We start from the raw sequence: 19,983 nt of genomic DNA, 5'->3' as shown, positions 1-19,983 counted from the left end.
AGCATTGTCCTCATTAATTTTAGCTAATGAAGTTTTTAATTACGAAGATAAAAGTTTGGAGCGATGACATCCGTTTCTTTTGGTGTGCTGATGCTGTTTTCAGAAAAAAGATCGAGCTAATACAGTGCAAGGAAATGACCCCGAAGAAACGGCAGACTTCAAGGTCATTTTTGTCGCACCACTGGAGACACGTGTCCTCGTCTTTTTTACTGCAATTCTTTCACCATGAGAACAAGAACAGGATCATCCCAACATTAAAAAATAAGCCAGAAAGCAAGTTTCTGGTGGAGCGATACAAATCGCCTCCAATCTGCCAGGTTTTCGGGGGTCCATTTCCTTGTGCACTTAGTGGTACTGCCACAAGCAAGCATTTCAAAATAAATTTATCCAAAGTTCCAAGAGGTCCTTGGAGTATTGGAGCTCTAAGAAATGAAGAAAAATATATTTAATATGCTACCTTGCCGATGCGTACTCATGGCCGCCAAACCAACGCCCAGACATCCACCATGACGGATGATCTGCAAGTACAGCACAGACAAATTAGTCCCGAGACGCGTTTACGTGGATACGACACGAGCGTATCGAATCAAGTCGAAACCGGAGAGAAGACGATACGTCACCGTTTACATGGATGTGCATCGAGTCGTAATGGATGGCGCAACGCCATGTCGTATTGGAAAGTTAGAGGCGCACTTCCGCATATACACTGCCATCTCCGGTGTCCCGCTACCTTTGCCCAAACGTAAAAATGCCGAAAACGTAGCGTCTACGCCCCATTTTCAAACGTACATACTCCGCTCTATGGCTGCAAGACCTGCTGCTTCTGTCAATGTACACTAGCCAAACATATCCAGAACACCCTAATATCCCTATTTTGTCATCCCAAATAGCAGATGACGCTTCTCGCCCGCAACCAAACGCCCCTTCCCATAATCCTCTTTTCCCCTGCGCACTGTTTGTTTACATGCACAACCTGAATGCGTATCCACCTTCTCGATATACAGTAGAATCTCGATTATACGAATCTCACGGGGTCGCGGAAAAAATTCGTATAATCCGAAATTCGTATTAAACGAATTAAACAAAATAAAAATTGAGGCAAGAAAATAGACAGTGACTGTTCATTTTCCATTACTGTCAATGAAAGAGGTCGGTTGTAACGCTTTTATGTCTCCGTTTTGGGCCAATGCTGCCCAAATACGCGAGATGATTCAGAAGACGTAGGACGTGCTTTTCACCCGCAAGTCGCGTGGCAGTGTTCTAAAGCGAGCTTCTCCTAAAGCACGCAGGCGTTAGGTGAAGCCGACTTACGGAATGGTGACGCCTAATGTTGCCACAAGTTGTCCTGATATGTTCCCTCCACGTGTTCTGGGGTTCTCGTCGCTGTTTTCCGCCAGAGCGATGTCACACAGCTTCGCGGTTTATTGTTGCGAGGGGGGAAAAAAGGTCATAACAGAGATAAGGTGATAAGGTTCCGGGCCGTTCAATCCCTTTGATCTTATCTCCACCACCACCACCAAAAGGAAAGTCATTGCTTGCATTGCGCTACATGATGTAAGGGAGTTCGTGGTGAGGATCGCCCTCCCTTTTCGAAAGACGCAGCAGCATGACTCGCGCGCTCTCGCGTCACGGGGAAACGACCTCTGTCGCATCCTCGTCTCATTGGTATCATCCGTAAAGGCAAGATATCGCGTTCGTATCATCCCAACTTTAATACATGGGAAGAATAGGCATTCCGGCCGGGACGGGAGAAGAATTCCTATCATCCGTGATCGTATCATCGAGATTCTACTGTACCTCTGTTTAGCGGATTCGATACGATATGCTCTCCTAGCGAATTGACCAGTTTGCATGGGTAGATTCGGTTCTACAGCCGGATACGATACGCTTGTGCCGTATTCATGTAAACGCAGCTCCATTCAAGTGGACCCACAGGGGACACGTACCTCATTAGAGGCATCTTTCAGTTGTGCCAAGAGATAATCAATGATAGCCGCCCCATGATTGGCATGGATCAGACCGAGGGCGTAGAGGCCGCCACCTTCCGTGTAGCCGCTGCCCGGACCACTTTCCTTCGGCAAGTACGATGACATGAGGTGCAGAGCTTCTTTCTCGTGGCCCTGTAAGGAATGACGCACTTGAGTACATAAACATATGCAGTCGCCGACCGATTTTTCGGACCCCGATTTTTCGGACATGCTCGATTATTCGGACTCATTCGCGGAACGGCCGCGGGTCCCATAGAGGTGATGTATAAGAACGTCCGAAATTTCGGACGCCGTGCAGCTCCGTCGCTCGATATTTCGGACTCTGTTTGCCCAACCCGCGAATTTCTCTCATGGGGGTGATGGAAAACATTGGTATCATCTGAAATTTGTATCAAAAGAAATCAACCAACCAAAATATTGAGGAAAAAAACAGACAGTGATGATTGTTGATTTTCCATTCCTCTGAGTAGAAGACGTCAGCCGTAGCGCTTTTGCATCTTCGTTTTTGGCCACCGGCCCAGCACGTGCTGTCCGCCCGCGAGTCGCGCGACAGCGCTGTAAAGCGAGCTTCACCTAAAGCACGCGTGCGTTAGGTGAAGCCGACTTGCGGACTTGATGACGGCGGTGCCTCTGTCAGTGTACTTACAGTGACGAAATGTCGCTTCGGGATATAGAAGCTGATGTTATCAGGCAGAGCTGGAAGCGCGTTAGGAAAACATCGACAATTTTTTCCTGCCTACTAGGGCATAGTAAAGTTTATTTTGAAGCGAAATTCGTTTTTTCGGACTGCTCGATTATTCGGACTCTTGCACGATCCCCACAGAGTCCGAAAAATCGGACAGCGACTGTGTTTGTTTCCCGAGCTAAAATGTTAATATATGTGTACATAAAACCGTTGGTATCTAAAGTCAGATATCTCTAGATTCTCAAATTTTCCTGTTAGGTTAAATCAATAATAAATGTACGTTTTAGTTCCAGAAACAAACACTTGCGTTCAATAAACCCTAAACAGGTGTGTGTCCTGTAATGTCTTTGAGCGAGAAAATTTATTTAGTGATTATTTTTCTTTCTTTTCAGATACAAACAATAATTTATTTTAATTTCTGCCTCAGTATCAGATGTGGAATAAAGTAAAAGATTAGCATTGCTTTGCAGTTGCACTTATTTACATCCGTGTAAAGCACATATACACAAGTAAAAATATAAAACCGTAGAGGGAGAAAATTGCAAGGATCGACACAAGTCGTTGAGCTCACAAGAGTGCAATAATCACGAAGACAAGTTGGGACGGATGTTGATAATCATAAATAAGTAGGCTGCAGAGCTAAAAATTACATTGTTGAGCTACGCTGCATGCATTAAAATGCGGCTCCACTGAGTTTCACAGTGGGCTGACTTGCAACTCAAATTGCATGTCCTTTTTTCCATGATGGCTACAAACAAATATTCGAGCAAACGCAGCTTACCTTGTGAATAACACCCAAGCTGGCAGTTGCCGTAAATTTGGCCCAGTTTGTAGCTCGTGCAAGCCAGTCCAAATTGTCTCTGCAAATATAATTCATCACTCCGTAAGCCCCACAGTTCAAATGGGGAGCTTTAAGGCGGAATCACTTCTTCAGAAATCTATGGGCGATTTTCGCTCGCACAAGACACGTGAATGCTCTAAACCAGGGGTTCTCAAACTGGGTTCCGCGGAGCACGGGGGTTCCGCGGGCAGCAAGGTGATACCACAAGTCCTGTACAAAGATCCGAAAATTATTCGAATTTTTCGAATTACTTTTGCGGTTGCTCCGCCTATGGAGCAGACTTCGCCTAACGCGTGGGTGCATTGCGGGAAGCCAACTTTACAGGCACACTGCATGCGTTGGTTCCCCAAAAATAGTTTTGTGTTTGCAAAACTTTCAAGTTTTTTGCTTAACAATGCAAAAATTCTATTGTGTGTTCTTCTTCATTGTGTATGTATGTGTGCATGAGTGCGGGGGTTCCTCCAGTTTGCCCGCAAATGTACGGGGGTTCCCTGGGTCCACAGAGTTTGAGAACCCCTGCTCTAAACGATCATTGTAACATTGGTACTGCGTGTTCTTTTAGCTTTTCCCTATTCAATGACGTATTTTTTAGAGGACAAGGTTGAGCCGTTGATTTTTAATAAATTAAAGTTTGGTGCGTCTCGAACATGTGCTGCCATCTCGATAGAGTGTCGCACACTAAAATATTTGCGAATTCGGGCTCAATACAAATCAACGGATAGTCCTGGAATTCTACAAAATGTGTCATTGACGAGGGTAATACAAGGAGAACACGCCAGTACTTCTGTTTTGACGATATTTTACGCCGTTTCTGAGCGCTGTGCGAACAAGCTTTCTCTATTGTCTCGCGAAGAAGAGATTCCCACTTAAGAAATAATAAACGCACTCCGATTCAGCCAATCAGAGCGTAGGTCAAAGGTCACCATTCTCAGTGCTCCTACTAAACTGATGGTCTAAACATCTACTGTATACAGTAAATATATTAATATTCCCTACATATAAGCTTTTGAAACCTTTGTTAGTGCAAAACAAAAAATTTTACGTTAAAGAAAGTGACAGTCATCCTAACCAAGATAACCTGTTGCCTGTTAAATTCTTCCACCACAACATATAGATGCACTAAAAATGGACATCTTATGTTTGACTCATCCCACCACCATGACAACTGCTGGTATTCCTGTAGCAGATGGCAAATGTGCCGCCATTTTCAGAGGCTTACAAGCCAGTGGCCCAGACATACCATCTAAAAGCTTCCTTGTCAGGTAGCGAAATTGACAGATGTAACTGAGTCATCTGCTGACCAAAACCCTAATATATTTTTGCATTCCTTCCACGAAGCCTTCCAACTGCAAAATCAGGTCCTCGCAATTATCTTTAGAAACAGCTACGGCTGAGTTGAAGATTTGCGAAAAATGTATCATGAGAAAAAATTGTTTATAACAATATGCTCAGCCCTGAAGATTGCAACAAGTATGGTGACTATGTAAGCTAATGATGGGCAGGTCCCAAGCAAATGCATGTTGTGGGGGGGGCCTGATTGGCAATGAGCAACATTTATGAGCACGCAAATATAAGGATCACGACCATTGGCTTGTTTCCCACAACCCTTGTGCAAGCACTGGCTGCAGGGCAGCGAACTTTGATAATTCCCATCTGCTTACCTGAGGAACTGGTCACTAGTGGTACCGCTATGCATGAGGGAATTTGCAATGACAGTGGCGGTGTGGCACACGGAATTCCGTACTGCTTCCTGAAATGCCAGTACATTAGTATGAAGAGAACCTCTACAATATACAGTCGCCGACCGATTTTTCGGACCCCGATTTTTCGGACATGCTCGATTATTCGGACTCGTTCGCGGAACGGCCACGGGTCCCATAGAGATGATGTATAAGAACGTCCAAAATTTCGGACGTCGTGCAGCTCCGTCGCTCGATATTTCGGACTCTGTTTGCCCAACCCGCGAATTTCTCATGGGGTGACGGAAAGCATTGGTATCATCTGAAATTCGTATCAAAAGAAATCAACCAACTAGAATATTAAAGAAAAAAATTAGGCAGTGCTGATTGTTGATTTTCCATTCCTCTGAGTAGAAGAGGTCTGTGTAGCGCTTTTGAGTCTTCGTTTTTGGCCAACGGCCCAGCACGTGCTGTCCGCCCGCGAGTCGCGCGACAGCGCTGTAAAGCGAGCTTCACCTAAAGCACGCATGCGTTAGGTGAAGCCGACTTGCGGACTTGATGACGGCGGTGCCTCTGTCAGTGTACTTACAGTGACGAAATGTCGGGAAATAGAAGCTGATGTTATCAGGCAGAGCTGGAAGCGCGTTAGGAAAGCATCGACAAATTTTTCCCGCCTACTAGGGCTTAGTAAAGTTTATTTTGAAGCGAAATTTGTTTTTTCGGACTGCTCGATTATTCGGACTCTTGCGCGATCCCCGCCGAGTCCGAAAAATCGGACGGCGACTGTACTCAGATTTTGCTCAAGTCCTGGACATAAGAGCAGGAACATGGTAGCACAAGATAAAGTACAGCATTTGTTATTAAGATAAGAGCAATTAAAACGATGTTTAGGAGCTGAAATATACGTCAGAGGACGCAATATACACTAAAAGTAAAAATACATGTAAAGATTGTCATTTGGTCCAGTTTTTTGTGGATCAATCTTGGAACTTAAAAAGATGTTGTCCCCTTGACATGTCCAATGTCCTACATCTCTTGCTAAGTCTCGTACGCATGCGGCTTTGCATGGTTTCGTAGCAGGATTAACTTTGTCAGCACGTTTATCGTGCTGCATTTTTACAATTTTGAGACATGATTTTCACTTCTGTTGTTACAATCCAAGTAAGTATGCCTTCAAAAATTAATTTCAGGGCATTGCCTATGCCACGAGCTCAAAAAAATGGTGGAATAGGGCATTGACAATGCATGAGGAAAAGCTGTTTAATTTTTCATACTTTACTGAAACAAACATGGAAAATGAAAGTTTTTGCACAATTTTTAAACACTCCATTATGCAATTGACCAACATTTTGGCATTGGCAGTTATTTTTTTGCCGATATTAATAACTAGTAAATGACCAATTAATTAATTATAATTGAATTGTGATCATTATGGGGTATTTTTTTAAAAAGCAGACGAAATCCCACACTTCAGCTTACAAAACCAAGTATGTTTGCACTAATCGCAAGGGAAACAAATATTGAGACCAAAAGACCAGGCCGTGCTTCATAAAAATAGTCTGCGTTATCAGTAACACAGAAACTCAACCGGTGCTGATGAAGCGGCAAAAAAAAAAGGCAGACAGTAACAAGCATTATTATTATTATTAGTTATCCCTTATCTGTATGTCAGCCATAATACCTTTGTCTGTTTGAGAATGAGCAGGTCTGTGTGGTTGCTCCTTATAAGGAACTGAAGGTGGAGGCCAATTGTGATCTCCCCGCCAAGGATCGTCGACAGCTTCTCCACCTGGGCGGCATGTTCATCACCCTACCACGACACAACACAACAATCAGCACTTCTTTTCTCCTACCATTGCCATGGCATTACCATACAGTGCTACGGCAATTCAATGGCTCTACTCAATGTACTTAGACACATGCGCTGTGTCAGGTTTTATGTTTTTTGAAAACTGGGTGAGGCAAAAACAGTTTTATCTCAGAGGCTGTGCTGAATGACAATGATGTTTTTGCTCTCTCTCTTTTTGTTTTCTTTCTTTTTCACCACAAAGACGACTGTGATGCTGGGTGTGCCGTGCTTAACATTCTCCCGTATTGGCAACCGAACTTGCACTTTAGCAAGTTCATTTTTGGCATTTTTGACAACAGAAAAAAATCTTCGACTTTTCCAGCATGAGGAACACCTTCGGTTGGCCGAAGAGTGGACGACAAAGCAACATCGAGGAGCAGCTAACCCCTACTGGATGTCTGCCTCTCTAAGCCTAGTAGTCACATGGGTTTTGGACGAATAGAGGGCAATCCCAGAGAACATTGTAGTGCGCGCGTTCAAGAAATGCAGCATCTCGAAGCTGTGGGATGACTCAGACAAGAACAGCGGTGATTACGACGCAGATGAAAGTTGAGTGTTATTAATAAAGTATGTTAGGTGGCAATTTGTCTTTTTTCCCCCTATTTTTGCGATCATTTTTAGGGGGGTCGTCTTGCAAGCGTCGGTGTCTTGCATTCGAGCAAATACGGTATTCTTCCTGAATTTCATCGTTCAAATTATGTTATACATAATAAGACCTACCACTGTGGATGATTGGGCAGGTGGTGCACCACTGAGTTCAACTGGTTGCTCTTGAGGTTCTTTCCTATAAATAAGGATGTATAGCGTACATAAAAATTTTCCCTGTAAATAACTCTAAAGTGCTAATACAATGCTTCCCACAAAATATTTAAAAACCTGGTTTTGCATACCGGAAGCTTCCGATAGACGTAACAGACCATGTGACATTAAGTTCATAAATGATATTGGTAATGACATAAATGTATACAGGGTGTTTCACCTAAAGTGATAAAATTCATAAAAATAAAGGAAACAATTCTAACTGGCGACGTACTCTCCAGAGGACTGTGGAACTTCCGGCAATTTCCTTCTGAAAACTTTTGCCACCATTGCACAAGGCTTTGGACAATTTTTAATTACGGGAAATTTATTTTTTTCAATTGAACTTCGAAAATCGCCAAGCGAACCTCACTTTTTTATTTTTTTTACAGAAAGAAAGAAAGTCCTCCACGGATAACCGCAAACACAACATGATTCACTGAGGCACGTCAAAAAACTCTTTCCCACATGAAACACCCCAAGCTCAAAAATGAAAAAAAAAAAAAAAAAAGGGATACAGAACTCACTTCACAGCACCCTCTCCCTCTTGTTTTGTTGGCTCCGCTGAAGCATCAGCTTTTTCAGGCTCTGCCACAGGCTTTGCTTCTTCTTTGTCGCTACAAAGTTTATTGCTAGATAAGCACACTGATGACGACTTGCATTTTACATGGGGCGTGAATGCTACAGAGTAAGGAAAGTTCACTCAAAGAATGAAAAATATTGCAAAGTTGCTGATCACGCCGAGCAGTGTACAGGTTCGAATCGTGTGCACCGGCTTCTCCAATGGCGACAACAGTAAGCTCCGCAGAGCACTCTCACTGCTCTCTCAAAGTCCTCTCACTATATGCTTTCTCCTGGTGACGTTACTTATGATTAGGGCCTGACTTTTTAGGGTTAAACCCGTATCCGCCCGATATTTACCCCCCGAACGAAATCTGTAAAATTCGGGTTTAACCCGAATCTACCCGAAAACATCCGGGTCGCGTGGCACACTCATAAGCGTGCATTAAAATAAAGCTTGATAACATTGCTAAACATTACTTCCATGTTAAGACAAATTTTTATTAAACAAAAAAAAATCACCCGAATACACCCTAATTCCTGAAGACGGAATATGCCGTAACGGGATTTAACCCGAATACACCCGAATTTTCAAATGAAAAATATCACCCGATATTTACCCCCCGAATTTGGCCAAAAATAAAACCCGAAAAAGTCAGGCCCTACTTATGATTGTGCCCTTATGTTTTCGAGTCTTACGCTTTTCAAAGTTGGTAAAAATCAGTTGTTGAAGTCATTACCCTGAGCTTGAGAGAACAAAACTGGACGTGAAGAGATTCTTCCCGAAGAGACTCTTCGCCCCAAACTCAGGGCAATGTCTTCAATAACTTTTCTACACCAGCTAGCTTGCACCCTGCTACTCTGTTCTACGCAAAAATAACGTTTCATTCCAAGAGCTGTAAAACGGGGTAAAATTGGGTGGTATCCTGCGAAAGAGCAGATTTTTGGGTGGAAAATAAATAACAAAGCTCTTCTCACATTTAAGATAAGCATGAGATGCTGAATGGCAGCGCTGAGTGCAAAGTATTTACAAGCATTCTCCAGTGCCTACGCGGGTGGCTGCATCAGCATTTTGGCAAGTTCGGTTTTCTGAGTTTTCTAGGTTTCACCTGAAGTGCTTACGATGCAAATCGGTGCAAAAACGGGTCTCCCCAGATTTAACAACAAAACAAGAAGGCTTTAGTTATGTGAGCACACGAATCCACTCTGGAATGATTCATGAAATGCACATTCCCTGTTTCTCTGTGGTCGAGTAGAAAATCTGCTCGAAGTCGACCACTGGAATTCAACATAGGAAGACAGGAGTACTCACGCTTTAGGCGCAGGTGCAAGCGCTTTCAAAGCTTGAAGAACACGAGTCAGGAACTGCTGTGTTGCGCTCTCGTAGAGGTCAAACGCAATTTGGTACGCCATGAGTGTTGACTCTTGCTGCGCAGGAATGAGAAAAACGAATTAACGACTTTCACGGTAAGTTGTAAAGGATGGGTAGAAACAGCTGCGTTCTGAGACCATGAAAACTATGTCCCTTTTCTTACTGGAGGATAAGGTAGATCAGCAGGAGATTCCAATACTGATTATGTTACATTAGTGATTGATTGATTGCATATTTACACATTTATATATATATATATATATATATATTTATACACACATTGTATACACAAAAAATTCTGTTCATCAAATAATATTTAAACTGACTCAAACATACAACATCGCATAGATGTTCGCATAGATGTTCACTGGTTTATACTCACCCCACTTCCTTTAACCAGTCGAATAAGAACATCTGCCACAGACTGAGCATCATCTAGGAAGATCAGGCACTAAATAAAAGAAGAAGAAAAAAAAAACAATTACAAACAAAAAAACTATACTCGCAGTGCAGGCGATTTAAAGTGATCTAAAGTATGCATTAAAATCTCAGTACATCGACTCACGGTAACTGGGAAATTCGAACTACCAGTTTAAATTTTAAAAAAAAATATGAAAATGAAAACCAAAGCACTTGGCTCTACTTTCTGTGACCGTGATCAGAGAACGGAATCAACTTGAAAACTCAAGTTTTTTTGCCTAATGAAGTAAATCTCTGAGGTCAAATATTTTTTTTTACAGAGGTTGCAACCTTAAAAAAAAGAGGAAAATACACAAACCTGGCACATGTTCACATAGTCTGGTGTCGTGAGGTTCTTGTACAGCTTCACCAGGGCCCGCAGGACCTCGTCGCGGAAGGTGCGGTTCGGCACCAGGGTCATGGCAACTTTGGAACTGTAAGCCAGCATCCCTGGAACATCATCCTACAAGGAGCATGGGAGCTAGTTTATTTCTTTTATTTACACGCATTAAAATTACATTATAGTACAGTCAAGCTCCTTTACAACGAAACTCAGGGGACAGCAAAAAAAATTTGCAGTAAAGGTATTTTTGTTAAAAAGAATGTCCATTACTGGACCTATAGGGCTCCAGCGGGACCGCAAAAAAATTTGCTGTAGTGGTATTTTCGTTAAAAAGGTGTTCACTATAAAGGAGTTTGACTGTAGTAGTTAATCGGCATCACCATGATTACCACTATAATAAACATGCCCTGTAATGTATTAACTTTTTTTTTTTATTAGTGCACAACCAAGTTTTGTTACCTCTTACCACTTTTTTCGGTTTCTATTTGACTGACTGCACTACATAACTCTGCCCTTCATGAGCAGGGCCTGACTTTTTCAGGTTATACTGTTCAGCAACAGGGGGTAAATATCGGGTTATATTTTCCTCCCACAATTCTGGTGTAGCCCGGTCGAATCAGGTTGGACTGAACCCGATTAAACCCAATTCTGGTTGAATCGGATCGAATCAGGTGTAAATATTCAGCTTACGAGGCATAATACACGACACACCAGTAGACACAAAGTATCAATATTTAGCCCATGAGACAGCAGGGTCCCTGTTTTAACAGCTTGTAAACCCCTTTGTAGTAAACTCTCTGGGACCATGATGAAATTTTACTAGATCAGAAGTTTTATTATATCAGGTGTGCCATTGAATGTATGGGATTCTATCGGGACCACAGTTCTCGTTTACTATAAGCAGAGTTTCACTACAAGAGGAGTTACTATAAAGAGGTTCTACTGTATGAGCATAGTTACGCATCTACAACACAGTTTTCAAAGTTTTGTGTTAGTTGGGAGGGAAGGGGATGTAAGTATCGAGTGTAATCGAGTGTATCGGGTGTAATAACTCCAAAAAGTGAGGCCCTATTTATGACCCAAAAGGTGGACGATTTTACCACCCAGAATTTTGGAAGAGGACTATAACGGGCTACTTATTTCTGGAATAAGAGGTTCGCCTGATTTGTAAATGTCACACCAGTGGCGTTGAAATACAGTGCATGTACCTGACAGACCAGTTGAATGAAGGAGGTAAAAATCGAAGATCAGGAACAAGAATTAATAGACGATGATGACAACCGCTCATGCTACACGTAAAGTGCCACGTTGTTAAAAGCACATCCTACAGGTATCGTAGCTACCATGGACAGCAAATGGTGAATAAATGTGGGATTGTCTGTACGCTGTTGTTGCCAGACGCTGCTCATAAAAATTCTAGTAAATGGCCTTCGTTAAATGTTGCTTTCAAATCTCTCTCTAAATTCCTTATGAGCCAAGAACAAAGGCACCGAGCCCACATTTTATCTCGTGCAAGTCCACTGTACTTGGTATCTCATGATGATTCTGCTAATTTAAAAAGGAGTACCAGCTGTGTCTTTTGGTCTAAAGTGTCACATGCGAGAATGGCATACCGATGTCATGATGGCCTTCTCAAACATATCCATACGCCTTGTCTCCAGTGCAATGCCCACAGCCTGACGATATTGCCCGTCGTTGAAGCACCGCAGAAACATCCTGTTGACGATGGCCTCCAGCCTCGGATCGACAGATAGCCCTGATTCATCCTCCAGGCGAAGCTTTGTGTAGTGGTCGATTGACTTTGCTAAATAAAACAATGGCAAAACGTCAGTACACATTTGACAGGAGGGATACGTAAATAAGTTTGCTCTATGTCACTGCATGTACATCTGTACGCTGTTCATTAGAGCTGTAGCAACGGGGGTGCGAGAGGGGCGGACGCCCCGGCCAGGAAGGGCGCCGAATGGCAAGCCCTGGCAGGTTTGTTGAACAGTATAGAGAAGGAATTAAGAGAATTTGAATTTGTAAATGGGCGTTTTCTTCCCTTTGTTTACAAGGCTACTGACGGCAATGAGGGGGGCCCTCCCCCGGGTGCAAACTCGCCTCGCGACAGCTCTGTTGTCCACAAGTGTGCCACGTGTACATGACGAACTCTGTGTAACACAGAATTAATCAATAGCCAATGCTCCAGGCAAATACGAAAACAAAACAGTAACTGCAAAACGTTTTCCCATGTAACTACTGCTTGGAACGCTTCATACGCAAGTTTCAATGTGTGACATGTCCCTATGAGAACTTTAGAAATGCGGCACATATTGTGTGTGTCTGTATCTTAAGTATTGGATGGAAAACTTACAGATAGTAGTTTCTACATATTCTGTTGGGGTGTTGACGTCAAAGAGATCGCTTGCTCCAAGAGCATACGTCAGCGAGTCTTCGAAGGACCCCAGGTGGTAGTAAACCTAAAGAAAGGAAGACCAGTTTTTTCTCGTATACTCGTATTGATAAAGTCCGAGGTCCTAACCTTTGAGGCAACCAAGGCTGCAAGGCGACGCTGAGGGAATGCTTCATCTTCATAAAGGACTTCACTGGAAATACGTTATGCTACAGCAGTTGCTCACACCGCTCCTGGTATTTCAAAAACACGTATCACTTACATCTTTTCTATTGCTTCTGATATCTCCGGCCAAAACTCGTTCACAATCGAGTCCAGCTTCTTCAAGGCAAAAACACGAAGCTCGGTCTGGTTCTCATCGAGAAGCGAAATAATGCCCGCTGAAAGTAAGTTGGACAATGCTCGTGTCAAACGCGTATGTGTCTCTCGCTCTTGTTGTCTTGTCCCTGGCTGGGTGGTGTCATTCGAACGAGTGCTCAAAGTACGACACTAAAGACTAAGGTTACGAATTTTGCAGCTCGAATTAGAGTGGAGAGGAAGTACTGGAACATTCACGGGACTTAAATTAAATGTGAAGAAATGTCACTTTTGAAATGGTGTGATGTTGGGATGGAATCGGTTGTTATTGTAGCAAGTCATTCAGTCAGAGAGCGAACGAGAGAACACATGCTTTTCGACGCTTTTAGAGTGAAACTCACCAGCCGACGTGATGTTCATCACGGCCTGCACCATGGTCACAACGAATTGACTACTTATAATATGGAAATTCTCTCGTCACAACAAGCCGGCAAGCCACCGTGAACCTTCAAAAAGGCACCACTGACTCAGGAAAATTGAACACGCTGATCGGGAGCAGACTCAAGCCCCCTTGTGGTCGACCAGAAAACTAGCAAAATTTCTCAAACTAATAATGTAACTAGAGGAAAGGATTCGGGTCAGTTCATTTTTTTAATATGTAAATGCTAGCAAATAGTGAGGTTGGTTGCTTTTGAAGTAACCTTACGTGACATATGTAATCCAACGCCTCCTACGGATTGCGCAATCGGCGCAATCCAAAGCCAGCAGACGACACCGCGCGGCTCCACGCTCCATCGTACTAAATGACAAAAAGGATCAACAAGGAGAGACTTGAATAGAGGAGTGAAGAGGCATAGGTGAGGCATTGGGCGATCGCCCCCTCCCCCCCCCCCAAGAAAAAAACGTCTGTGTCTAGTATACACGGTGGGTGCAAATAAAGGAGACCGATATTTATGCACGTATGGCGTTCCCCGCTTACCGCATGAACTTCTGGTGGCGCGGGACGACGCATTTATCCGATGAAAACGAAAAAAAAAAAAAAAATCGTAGTAACCGTAGTAACCAAAGTCCACGTAACAAAAAAGTTATCCATGCAAACGTTGCTCACCGTGCATCCCGATTTTCCTATGCAAACGTCAGTATGCCGGTCAAGGGAAAGTTGCGTCTAGCTAGTGTTTTGTTTCTGCCTGGGTGACATCCCCAGTAGTAGGGCGATGCAACTGTGCTACACTGCCATATGTCCCATTGGAAATACACAGAGCGAAGTTCGCGTTGCTAACCCACGCGATTTTCATCGCATAAATGCACTGTCGTGCGCCGCCGGAAGGGAACGCGCTATGTGCGAAAATGGGGGGCTACTTTATCTTCGCCCACCCTGTACCACGTACCCTGTACATTAGATTTCCTTCTCTCCCCTTCCCCAGTACACCCCCCTCCAAACCCTGGGTCTGGATCCGGCCCTGATCAGATGTAAATGTTTGCTTTCGTCCTTTTCTTTTTGTATTGTTTTGCACAAAATGACACACTAAATGTGTTGACTAAAATTCCAATATTTGTGTTCTCCATTCGTCCTCTCCCAGGCCCTCTTCAGCAGTCTGCACCAGTGGTTTATCCAGAATCACAAGTATGGAGGAGTATTGGAAAAAAAATTGGGGGGTACCTCATTACAGTTTAACGTATCACTACCGACATGTGTCTAAAGCTGAAATCGCAAGGGCACTACCTGTAGAGGGGTACACAGGTGAAAAAGTTAGGGGGTGTCAATGAACATTTGGGGGGGGTGTAGGGGGGTCTGGATAAATCACTGATCTGCACATAAAGTGGCATTCCAAATGCCTGATGTTGATCCGGCATTGTTGTCGAAACGGTGCTTTTATGACCAAGCAATGTCCAGAGAGAAAGTGAGCTCTTTCACATAACCCGACCTTCACGTGCACGTGCCGACTGCAAAAATTAGAGGCTATATACAGGGTGAATTTGGCGAAGGTTACACATTTCGATCGAGTCGTAAAAATACAAGATAACGTCTGTGGCGCTTCTAACTTTGCAGACTGCTTGTCATTTGCCTGAAGTTTTATCGATACTTTGTTAAAATGCTATAACTTTGTAGAAAAAAAGTTTGAAGCAATGCAAATTCCCACTCCATGCATTCCCTATGGCCTATGTCGGTCGAAAACCGCCATTTTCTCCTTGTTCTGCTTCAGGTTCACACCACCACGCGGTTTGAGGGCGGTATGGGCCATAGGAAATGTATGGGCTGAGAATTCGCTTTGCTTCTGGCTTGTTTACTACAGTGTGATAGCATTTGAAAATAATACAGATAAAACATCAGGCAAATGACATCTGCAATGTTTGAAGCACCATAGACGTTATCTTGTATTCTTAATAAGGCTCGATCAAAATGTGTAGCCTTTGCTAAATTCACCCTGTAGATGAACTAGACACACAAGAAACTCCGGAAACTTTTCTTTCCTTTATTGGCAATATATTTATATAGAGAGAGCACTATACATTTGTATAATGCAGTAATTAGTCCCCAGTTACACACTGGAATGAGAATAAAATGAGGCTGCAACAACGAAAAAGCTTTACAGTTTTTTTTTTTTCTTTTTGTAATACCTTCTGGAAGAACACTGACTATATCTAAATGCCTCCAGGGTTCTCGAGCTTGCAACATTGGGGGGGGAAAAAAATCGACAAAATGTCAGTATAGTATGTTCAATACGTACATTTTGCCTGTATATATATAGTATATATATATATATATATATATTATATAGACAAGTACACTTTCATATTTATAATATATATACGAAAATAAATTCCTTTTTCGTGTTTGTGTGTGTTCTGCTGTCAGTACTCAGATATGTCAGATCCATACAAACGACACGTCACAACGAAGTCGACAAGTAGTACACGACAAACATTTCATACGACAAGTGTCACGCAACCATTTCACGATCAGCAAATTCAACGACACTGCAAGGTCTGAAAACAAGACTTTTGAAGTGGACTTCTTTTTGTTCTCTTCTTTTTTTTGTTCTGCTGTTGAGAATGTTCGCTTCGGAAGCACAATGTTGACAACATTAGTTTGAAATGCAGATTTTGAAAGCTTCCGCTCGAGGAGCGCTCTCTGACGGGACAACGATTTAGAAATGTTGGCCGTGGAATGCAACATCATATGCACACATACGGCGTGCGAGAAGTTTTGCACATGCGAAAAGATCACGTTATGAAAAGTTGACAGAACAAAAAAATTGTCTTTCAGAAGATAGCCTCGTGTTTTAGGACTAAACGCGGCAAAAACCAGTGTTTACCCCCAAATTGCATGATCACTTACAGTAAAACAAGAAAAAAAAACACACAAAAAAACAAGGAGGAACTTGTTAAAATAAATTCAGCCACCAGTACAGACATTTCAGAGAACACATGCACACTGTGCACATCATGTACTTCTGAAATGCTTTAATTTTGCTACAAGAAAATAATCTTTTCACCCGAATATTGTCAGATTTTACCCCATTTTACTACTCCTGAAGTAAAACCAGATTTGTTGCGCCCACGATGTTCGAGAAATGCGAGACCCGAGAATGCAAGGGTATACTTATTTAAATATTACTATTACTATGAACACTACTATTAATGCTGCAGAATTCATGCTACCCAGATCATTTGTTTATTTGATAATAATGCGTTTGTTTATTAAAATAACTTCGGTTGAGGCATAGTTACAAGACAAGGTGCAAAGGTCACTCCAAAATTTTCCATCATGTCAAGGTTGTCTCCAAAATTTTTTAACAAAATAGCCCTTTCAAAAAGAAGAAATTCATTGTCGATTGTGAAACATCATTTACTAGACTTTTGCAGTGTACCACTAAAAAGAAAATCTGGACTTAAAAACATCCACTTTTGATTCCTCCGCATAAAAGCTCTACAACACACAGAACAATACAAGCTGCATTTCTTAAAATGCTACGTAGTCTCAACGAGTGCAAGAAAATACAGAACAAATGCTTGTATTGGCAGCACATACATGTCCCTTCAATAAACAAGAGCACACTTTCACGTGCAAAAGCACATCTCGACAACTGTCTCATCAGAAAATAGTCACATCACTCACTACCTAGAAATATTACCACCGGAAATGTGCCGAGAGCATCGTCCACAACGGTAGTTTGACAGAGACACCGAAGGCGCAAGGGAGAAAAAAAAAGAAAAAAGAAAAACAACATTATCGTACCATTTCACTGACGTAGGAACATCTCACCCGGAACTGCAATAGTTGCCACCATTTTAATCTCCTATCATGTGTATGTGACAAAAAAAAAATGCATCCCAGTGATATTTCGAAAAGTGCAAAAGAAAAAAAAAAAAAAAAAGGTGAAAGTGTGGCCGTCGACGACACTTTTTGCAGTATATACTCCCGGTGCTATTGGTACACCACATTTTGAAGCTCCCCACCTCACAGTGTGCTATTGCACCCTTGCAGTTGAAGTGTGTAAAATGAGAAAAAAAGGTTCTAAAATGCATTCATTGCTTCGTACACAGACATGGGGTGAAGAGAGGGACCAGCTCCGACTCACTCGCACGCACGCACACATCACACACACACACACGCACACAAACATGCTCGCGCACACAGGCATACACCGACGCCGACCAACAACAATGAACGCATCCGCCGGTCGAAACAGATTGGCAGCATTCCCTCATAAACGTGCAGATAAGACACTAACACGTACAAAAATAATTGTTCTGGGTTTCTCTTTCCCACTCACGCCTGCCCTGTTGTGTCACGTGACATGGGTCACGTGACCTCCCTGCTCCTGTAGTATAATGTTCGTGCTCACATGCTTGAGTCAACCCTGTAGGCATGGCAAAACAGTTCTTGAGAGATGCGTCAAGAAAGCACCATGCCATCTCATGCCCTTAACTACGTAGAAGAAAAAAAAAGTTTCACAGGGAAGTGTAGAATTAGCTTTTTTTTTTCCAATTTCCACTGGACTCCTTTCACAGGGAAGGGAAGCATAATACCCGTGACGCAGGGGCTGTCCTCAACTACCATTGAAGCCAACGACCATTGAACATGTGTGTGGCGCCACAAAGTGTGAACCCGTCAGGGTGCATTGGGCCCAATGCACCCCAACAGGTTCACACGTTACACACATGGTGGCACTATGCACGTGGTCAATAGCCATTGGCTTCAATGGCCACTGAAACCAACGACCATTGAACACTTATGTAGTGCCACCATGTGTGTGAAGTGTGAACCTGTTGGACTGCATTGGGCCCAATGCTCTTTCAGAAGTTGACGCGCTGCACGCTTGGCGGCGCTACGTGCATCATTTCAATCTGTTTCAATGGCCACTGAAGGCTGCCAGGGGTGACAGGGGCAAACTGGCATCACCGCAGAAGTCTTCACAATATTGGTTCCACTCTATTAAAAAATTTGTTCTTTTTCGCTGCTGAATTCATCCACGATTAGGCTACATGCAGGCAAATAAGAAACAAAGATGACACAGAAGTAACGTCTTGGCATCCCCTCAAAAAACGAGAAGGCTTAAAAATACGCAACACGAGAATGCCCAAGTGCGGATGTGGCAGGAGAAGGGCAGGGAAGGCATGGCCTGGAGCTTTAAAAAAAAAAGAAAAAAAAGTGAAATGTCATCAGTGCTGAACGTCCAAATGCTGCCGACTCCACGATTCCAGCCGCTTGATTAGCACTGCCACCAGTACGGCGAGTAGCATGAACCCGACCACAACGATCACCGCGCACTGCTGGTCGCTGAGTCCTTCCTCGCCTTTGGTGCACCAGTTCCGAATGAAAGAGGCAGGGCTAGATTGGGTGGCCAGCACAGAAGGGGCGGGGCAACTGGCTGTGCCAGCAGGCGAGGTCAGGCCGGGGGGTGGAGCCAGCTGGAAGGAAGTCGGGGGACTGAACGCCCCCGTGACGTCACCCGAGCCGTCCCTGCAATGGCGCACGGCTGCCACACGAGCACAGTGAAAGGCATTGGGAGTCAGGCTGCTCAGGGTGCAACTGGTGTCTGCGCCGCGATACACCTGCAGTAATACGCGAAGGCATCATATTAGAGGACTTGGTTATGACATGCCATCCTCATTAAGCCTGAAATGCCATCATCACTTCCAAAAAATCAGCATCCAAAAAGTCTGTTGGAGAGAGCATCCCAGTCGCAGTGCTCCTTCAGAGGCCCCCTTCTCCCGGTAGTATTTCCACAACAAAGAGCACAGTGGGAAAACGCGAGTGGGGAGCACATTGGAGTGGTCCTGAGTTCCACTCCCTTTTTTCAGTCTCTAATTAAAGCAATGTCCTTTGAACTGTGTGATAAGCTACGAGAGAACTGCTTAATGACGTCTGACGCTAGCTTACCACAGAAAATTCCGAGCTGTTGCTGTGCTGCAGTTGAACGATGTAGCTTATCCTGTCTTCCCCGAGAGATCGTGTTGGTTGCCATTCCAGAAGGCATAGTGTCTCTCCTTGAGGCGTTGCTTTGGGTGCTGGGGAAACAAAATCAATCCCAATGCGAGTTGAGACCTCCACAGGCAAGAGCTGTGGTGGAGTTGTGGCAGCGACACCAATTCAAACCACGTTCCGAGCACATTCAAGCGATACCGAAACTACCGCGGTGTGTCACTACCAACGCACTCGCTCACCCGTCTGAACGAGTAAACGCGCATGTTTCCGCCTGCCGGTAGGG

The 19,983-nt window shown here is 43.5% G+C and overlaps 2 protein-coding genes across 5 annotated transcripts in view; both read right to left on the bottom strand.

Moving 5' to 3' along the window:
- The window catches only part of LOC135366648 (26S proteasome non-ATPase regulatory subunit 1-like), a 153,016-nt gene extending 139,179 nt beyond the window's left edge, over positions 1-13,837 (bottom strand). Inside the window, exons 1-15 of the mRNA XM_064599446.1 lie at positions 13,669-13,837; positions 13,233-13,350; positions 13,100-13,163; positions 12,932-13,037; positions 12,189-12,379; positions 10,552-10,695; positions 10,156-10,224; positions 9,714-9,829; positions 8,368-8,457; positions 7,763-7,826; positions 6,875-7,003; positions 5,176-5,264; positions 3,455-3,533; positions 1,947-2,120; positions 458-518 (exon numbers count right to left, since the gene is read on the bottom strand). Of these exons, the coding sequence (XP_064455516.1) occupies positions 458-518; positions 1,947-2,120; positions 3,455-3,533; positions 5,176-5,264; positions 6,875-7,003; positions 7,763-7,826; positions 8,368-8,457; positions 9,714-9,829; positions 10,156-10,224; positions 10,552-10,695; positions 12,189-12,379; positions 12,932-13,037; positions 13,100-13,163; positions 13,233-13,350; positions 13,669-13,702 (1,528 nt within the window). The 5' untranslated portion in view covers positions 13,703-13,837. The remainder of the gene's footprint in view (positions 1-457; positions 519-1,946; positions 2,121-3,454; positions 3,534-5,175; positions 5,265-6,874; positions 7,004-7,762; positions 7,827-8,367; positions 8,458-9,713; positions 9,830-10,155; positions 10,225-10,551; positions 10,696-12,188; positions 12,380-12,931; positions 13,038-13,099; positions 13,164-13,232; positions 13,351-13,668) is intronic.
- A 1,890-nt stretch (positions 13,838-15,727) lies between these two features.
- LOC135366645 (fibronectin type-III domain-containing protein 3A-like) overlaps positions 15,728-19,983 on the bottom strand; it is a 49,554-nt gene continuing 45,298 nt past the window's right edge. For all 4 annotated transcript variants that reach the window (XM_064599441.1, XM_064599440.1, XM_064599442.1 and 1 more), the window contains 2 exons: positions 19,656-19,783; positions 15,728-19,327 (listed from right to left, as the gene is read on the bottom strand). In XM_064599441.1, coding sequence (XP_064455511.1) covers positions 18,935-19,327; positions 19,656-19,783 — 521 coding nt within the window. In that variant the 3' untranslated portion in view covers positions 15,728-18,934. The remainder of the gene's footprint in view (positions 19,328-19,655; positions 19,784-19,983) is intronic.

Source organism: Ornithodoros turicata, chromosome 8, assembly GCF_037126465.1.
Source record: "Ornithodoros turicata isolate Travis chromosome 8, ASM3712646v1, whole genome shotgun sequence".
Classification (NCBI taxonomy): Eukaryota; Metazoa; Arthropoda; class Arachnida; order Ixodida; family Argasidae; genus Ornithodoros; species Ornithodoros turicata.
This window is presented reverse-complemented; position numbering and strand designations above follow the sequence as displayed.